Source organism: Osmia lignaria, chromosome 14 (genome assembly GCF_051020975.1).
Source record: "Osmia lignaria lignaria isolate PbOS001 chromosome 14, iyOsmLign1, whole genome shotgun sequence".
Taxonomy (NCBI): Eukaryota; Metazoa; Arthropoda; class Insecta; order Hymenoptera; family Megachilidae; genus Osmia; species Osmia lignaria.
Window position 1 is genome coordinate 683254 of NC_135045.1, and position 6864 is coordinate 690117.

General features: G+C 33.6%; 2 protein-coding genes across 3 annotated transcripts; one reads left to right on the top strand and one right to left on the bottom strand.

Annotated features, from left to right (window-relative positions):
* Positions 1–252: 252 nt before the first annotated feature.
* Positions 253–1913, bottom strand: Vps2 (vacuolar protein sorting 2). The gene is made up of 5 exons (XM_034335107.2): positions 1490–1913; positions 1116–1314; positions 874–1049; positions 668–802; positions 253–575 (listed from the first exon to the last, which is right to left on the bottom strand). The coding sequence occupies exons 2-5, from the start codon at positions 1281–1283 to the stop codon at positions 371–373; spliced, it is 684 nt and encodes a 227-aa protein (XP_034190998.1). The 5' UTR covers positions 1284–1314; positions 1490–1913; the 3' UTR covers positions 253–370.
* Positions 1914–2092: 179 nt separating this feature from the next.
* On the top strand, positions 2093–6150 carry Top3beta (DNA topoisomerase 3-beta). Of its 2 annotated transcripts, XM_034335070.2 has the most exons (14): positions 2093–2597; positions 2744–2886; positions 2968–3162; positions 3225–3392; positions 3473–3601; positions 3679–3797; positions 3872–4072; positions 4149–4353; positions 4426–4608; positions 4685–4894; positions 4952–5169; positions 5242–5466; positions 5547–5808; positions 5944–6150. In XM_034335070.2, the coding sequence occupies exons 1-14, from the start codon at positions 2507–2509 to the stop codon at positions 6148–6150; spliced, it is 2556 nt and encodes an 851-aa protein (XP_034190961.2). In that variant the 5' UTR covers positions 2093–2506. The 2 variants fall into 2 exon arrangements, with proteins under 2 accessions (XP_034190961.2, XP_034190962.2); XM_034335071.2 differs by lacking the exon at positions 2093–2597 and having other exon boundaries at positions 2750–2886; positions 2972–3162.
* The last annotated feature ends 714 nt before the right edge of the window (positions 6151–6864 follow it).

Sequence of the window (6864 nt, forward strand, 5' to 3'; positions counted from 1 at the left end):
AAATGTAAGTTGATTTTACAAATTGCCTTGTGCAAAAAAATATGCACAGAAACCTCAAAAAACATCGAACCTTTTACGTTATTATAATGTTATTTGATTTTTATAGAAAATGTAACAACTGCTTAATAAGCAATTCCGGTAATTACAGTTCTTCCCCTTTGTATATAATATTTTATGATTTTACGAGGAATCATTTTATGCAATCATAAAAGCAACATTTTTTCATGTTTCAGATGAATTGGTGAACAGGCGCTGTAATAAAACATTCGTATCTCGAGCTATAACTATAGAGCGTATAAACTTAACTATTTTTATAAAATGAATTTTTTTTTTATCTTTATACATATCAGCTCTAAAATGTTAAATATATTTATTCCCGCCGTAAATTTTCAAGTCTAGCTTGTAGGTCAGCATCTGCATCTGTAAGATTTCCACCTTCATCGCTTCCTGCAGCAGCTGCAACTGGTTGTTTTGAACCTGCTACACTGAGTGAACCAGATGCTTGAGGTAAACCAGATAGTTGGTCTGTCAGTTGCAAACCTAACTCATCCAGGACTTGTGACACGACAGCATCACTGAGAAAATAAAATAAACATGGTACAAGTGTTGAATAGTGGTAAGATTACTTAAAAAAAAAAATATTTTAATCCAGTAGCTAGCCAACTACCTTTCCTCTTCATCACCCTCATCTTCCATTGCATCATCTATGGCATCATTCATAATTTCTTCTTTCATATCCATTATTTCTGACTGCTTTTCAAATTCTTGCAGTATTTTTTGTATTTGAGGAAGATTTAATTGCCTGTTAAAATGGATAATTTTTAGATACAAAGGATTTCTGGATCCTAATTTTAAAGAAATAAGTGTTCTTACTTGTTCATATTCTGCATAGCTCTTGTTACTCCTTTCATTGCTTGAGCCATTGTATTTTGTGAACGTAATGTTTGGATTTTCAAAGCAACTGCCTGAATATTTGCTTTCATTAACATGAATTTCTTTACATAACGTCTAGTTCTTACAAGATCTTTAGCCATAATTTTCACAGCATCCTATTAAATCATTAACAATGAGTATTTGTCAACACAAAGAAATTTTACAAGATAATCTTAGGTTACCATTTGCCCATCCTTGGCTAGCTTTTTTATATCTGCAATAATCTTTTTCTCCTGTTGTTCCATTCTCATTCTTTCTCTATCAAGGTCCCGCATAGCTTTATTTAAAGCTCTCTGATTTTTCCTCAGCATTTCCTCAGGAGTAATCCGTTTTCCAAATAGCCATTCCATGGTTGCAAAGAGAATATGACAACCCTATTTACTGAAATCAACAGGAGTATATAAATTCTCATGAAAGTTAATGTGAATTAATTTGGAAGCATTGCTAACTATTTTTATCAAATGATCCTGAAAGGAACGATTACAAGTAAAAGATAGGTATTGATGTTTATTTTGATATAGTAAGAATAGCATAAATTTGACACTGTAAAAGTTACCTGAACTATTATAATGCTATATATCAAAAGCTAAACCTAAAAATGTTGTGACAGTACGCTTTTGTATTTTAGAATTAACTTTTGTTAGGTTAAAATGTTAGCTTCAAGAATACGATCCGATTATTCGGAACTGACAGACTGTATATATAAGCATGTATGAGTCACAACGCCAAAATGATTGAAACTACTGTTACATATAGCTATATATTCCACTTGATTTTGACATTTCGAATGTTATCAGAATTAAAAATATATCATAGAATATTGTATGCAAGGGTCTGATCATTTGTCTCTTTATAAACTATCAAATTACAAAGAAATGTGCAAACAATCTGTATCGGAATGCAATTTATTGTGGTTAACTAAAGACAGTGATGACAGATGTAAAAGAAGGGGACAGGTTTTAGGGTTTTCAGACACCCTCAGGTGAGGTTCGATCTGCATATACAGAACAAAAAAATTATTAAAGTTATAAAAATTATTAAAATAATTCATTGGCAAACTTGTACTTTAAAAAGATCACCATTTTGCATAGACGGCGCAAGGATCGAATTTAAAAATATTTGATTTATAGCGGTCTTTTTAAAGTACAAGTTTATCAATCAATTATTTTGATAATTTTTATAAATTTGATAATATTTTTGGCTCTGTACATGTAGATCGAACCTCACCTGACTGTCTAGAATTCCTAAAATTATTACTTCTCGGGAATAAAAGCATGTTCAGTCCTGTTGAATGTGCAGTCAATGGTTTACATCATGTCAAAAAATAGGTGGTTGATTTCATCCTTGCATTTCAATTAATATTCAGAAAGAGACATGTATTTCAGAAATAAGAGAATTAAAAGATAAAATTGGTAATAAGTTCGAAAGAAAATTCAATAATCTTGAAATGTATTACACGTGATGCTTGCGATCTCCCACAATAAGTGTCTTTGCGTGTTTCGTTAGTCTTCTTATGGCAAAATTTGAGATTTCTTTGTAAAGATAAATCTGTTATAAGAAAAATTTAGCAAAAATGAAGACAGCTTTGATGGTAGCTGAAAAGCCATCTCTGGGAGCTTCGCTAGCTAATATTTTAAGTAATGGTCGATGCACGACCAGAAAAGGTAGGTTAAGTTTTTGTGAGATTTCATTTTATTCATAATTCATAACTTACACTTCTCAATATAGTGATGCATTATAAATGATTTATTCTGAGTTACAAAATTATTTATATTTTACACTATAATCGCTAATAAAAAATAAATTTCAGGTTTAAATGGATCTTGTTCACTGCACGAATGGGTAGGTCAATTCAGATCTGAAACTGTAAACTTTAAGATGACCTCTGTCTGTGGTCATGTCATGACATTAGATTTCATTGGAAAATATAACAACTGGGATAAAGTTGATCCTGTAAGAAAAAGATGTATAATTATATAAAATATTAATGTATTCTTTATATATGTTTTCATCTTATTTATTGTTGTGTTTAAGGCAGAGTTATTTTCCTGTCCAACTGAAAAGAAAGAAGCAGTTCCTAAATTGAAAATCCCTTATTTTTTGGCTAAAGAAGGAGCCCATTGCGATTATTTAGTATTATGGTTAGATTGTGACAAAGAAGGTGAAAATATCTGCTTTGAAGTTATATATGCGGTACAGCAAGGCATGAACAGGAGATTAAACCCAAATGTAGGTATTCTGTAACATTATTATTTTCCTGAATAATCCTATAAATTTTATATTTATCACAGGATATTTGGAGGGCAAGATTCTCTGCTATTACAGAGAAAGATATAAAGGCTGCATTAGCAAACTTGATAAAACCTAATGAAAATGAAGCAAAAAGTGTTGATGCTAGACAAGAACTAGATTTAAGAATTGGTTGTGCTTTTACTAGGTTTCAAACTAAATTCTTTCAGGTAGAAAAGTTATAAACCAATGACTTCTTATGTTTGCTGTACTTTACTTTCATCTTCTATTTTTTCCTTTTTTTTTTTAGGGGAAGTATGGAGATTTAGATGCATCTCTTATTTCTTATGGTCCATGCCAAACACCAACACTAGGGTTTTGTGTGCAGAGGCATGATGAAATTCAAACTTTCAAGCCAGATCCATACTGGGTTCTGCAGGTATAGTGTTTTATCATTTAAATGGCAAAATACAATACTTTAATGATTGAGTATGAAAAAAAAAAGATATCTTCAAGGTTACAGTTAAATCTTCTGATGGACAAGATATTATCCTAAGTTGGAGTCGTGTACGGTCGTTTGATAAGGAAATAGCAAATATGTTCTTAAGTCATGTTAAAGAATATGAACAAGCAACGTAAGTGCTAGCAATACTTGTAATTAATGAAACAGCAATGCATAAAATAATATTTATTATCTTTGATAATATAGCGTTATAAGTATAGAAAGTACAGAAAAAACGAAATCACGACCTATAGCTTTAAACACAGTGGAATTGATGAGAGTAGCTAGTTCAGGTTTAGGAATGGGTCCGCATCATGCTATGCAAATTGCAGAACGTCTTTATACACAGGGTTACATAAGTTATCCTCGAACTGAGACAACATTATACCCGGAGAATTTCGATTTACCGTAAGATGAATAAAATGTTAATTGCCCTCACATTTTTATTTCGCCTGAAATAAATGCAGTAATATCTGGAATTCAGCGCGGCGTTGAAACAACAGCAAAACAATCCTGATTGGGGAGATCAAGTTCGTAAAATACTGATGACTGGTATCAATAGACCAAAGAAAGGACATGATGTTGGAGATCATCCTCCTATTACACCCATGAAACACGCTACGCGCAGTGAGCTCGATGGAGACTCGTGGAGATTATACGATTATATAACTCGACATTTTATCGCTACAGTAAATACAGCTGTTTTAATGTATTAAAAGATTCTTTGACGTTGAAAAATTTATATATTTTATACTTTACAGTTGGCTCCTGACTGTAGGTACTTAAGTACAACAGTTAAATTTGAAATAGGAATGGAAATTTTTACCGCAAATGGTCATAGTTTAATAGATCCTGGTTATACCAGTATACTTACCTGGCAAGCACTTGGAAGTAACGATACGTTACCGAAATTTACAGTCAACGAGAAAGTTAATATACAAGAGGTTGTAAACATAAAATTCGTATTGGTCGTATGGATTAATTGATTTATAATAATTTATTTTTTCACTAATACTACAGACAAAGTTATTGGAATGCTATACGCAACCTCCGGATTATTTAACCGAAGCTGAATTGATATCTCTTATGGAAAAGCACGGGATTGGAACGGATGCCTCTATTCCAGTACATATAAATAATATATGTACGCGAAACTATGTAAATGTTGCAGCTGGTAGGAAATTAGTTCCTACATCACTAGGAATTGTGTTGGTTCATGGATATCAAAAGGTATATATTCATCTTACAAGTATAAAATTCATGTATTAATTTTTTATTCGACATTAGATAGATCCCGAGTTAGTTTTACCTACAATGAGGTCTGCAGTAGAGGAACAGTTGAATCTAATAGCTCAGGGTCGAGCAGATTTTCACGCAGTGTTGCAGCATACCGTGGAAATTTTCAAACAAAAATTTCATTATTTTGTAAAGAGTATAGAAGCAATGGATCAATTGTTTGAAGTTTCCTTTTCTCCTCTTTCTGCGTCAGGAAAAGCGCATTCCAGGTAATAAAGTACTTACAGTACACAGTTAGATATTTTATCTTCTATTTTTTTCTAATACTGTTCAACATTTAGATGCGGGAAATGTCGGCGATATATGAAATATATCCAAACAAAACCGTCGAGGATGCATTGCGCTCATTGCAATGAAACGTATAACCTTCCGCAAAATGGTAACATTCGAATTTACAAAGAACTTAAATGTCCATTGGACGATTTTGAATTGCTTTCGTGGTCTACCGGGGCACGAGGTAAAAGCTACACGTTTTGTCCATATTGTTACAACAATCCGCCATTTAGGTAATTTTTTTCATATTCGAACCTTCTAAAGACAATATTAAATTAAAATTACAATTCATGGATGCATTGGTAAATATCAGGGATATGAAGAAAGGGACAAGCGGTTGTAATTCGTGCACACATCCTACGTGCCCGCACGGTATGAATTCCAATGGTATATCCAGTTGTCTGGAATGTGACACGGGTATACTTGTACTGGATCCTTCGGCTGCACCGAAATGGAAACTTGGATGCAATCGTTGTGACGTTATTATTCATTTATTCGAAAATGCTCACAAGGTAACGGTTGATACCGATGTCTGTGACTGTGGAGCTCAATTAGTAACTGTAGAATATAAACAGGTAAAGTAATGAATCTTAGGTGTCACATTAAAAGGAAAAATTATTCGTATTTAGATGATTCCATTAATTGACATACAAGTACACTAATATGAATATTTTTTAAGTATTAAAACTGTAATTTTTTCTCAATTGTAGGAAAAAAGTAAACTTCCTAACGAAGCCACGGAAATGACTGGCTGCGTTTTTTGCACACCAGCTTTTATGCCTCTCGTAGAGAAGCATCGTGCCGTCGCTTCGAAACCGGTTACGACTCGTGGTCGTGGCCATGCTAAAGGTCGCAGTCGGGGTAAACCACGTCCTCCAAAAGATAAGATGGCCCAACTGGCTGCATATTTTGTATAATGATCATTTGTAGATGAATCACATAGCTGTTCCAATTTCCTTACTTACAGTTTAACACGGACGCGAGCATATAATCATGAAAATAAATATGAATATATTCCTTAACTGAACAATTCGTATATGCTAATCATATTAATTTTTTTAATTTTTAATTATTTTTGGATTGAAAAATATCCGATACATTTTATAATAACGACAGTGTCCTCGGAAATGTAAGGTTACCGATTGCTATTTTTAAATGTTTTAGTGCATAGCCTAGAGATGGCGCGGTATCTTATTTATACGAAATTCAAACGGCAGGACATCGACACCCAAGTTGCTAAATTGAAAAGACAAAGTTTATTATTTCGCATATTTACTAAATAAATATTTGTTGTTAATTAATTTTCCTTAACAAATATTTAGTTCATTTTTAGGTCATGGTTACTTTGTCGGAACGTTCCACATAACATTTTTTGGTACATCACCCCAGGAACCCCCAGTTCCCGATGTTAGAAGAGTTAAAAAACACCCTGTATACGGGAGAACACGGTCGCGAAGTGCCGATCATCGCGAGAGTCTATTACAGATGGTATCGGTAGCGTTCCGCGGAGAAAGTTGATTGGCTCGAGGCGGTAATTGCGCGAGTGGTGGGGGAAGGGGTGCGAAGTAGCGTAGCTACGCACGTAGGCGAGCAGCGTCAGTCGGTAACCGTAGCTCGTAGCGCGTCGATCT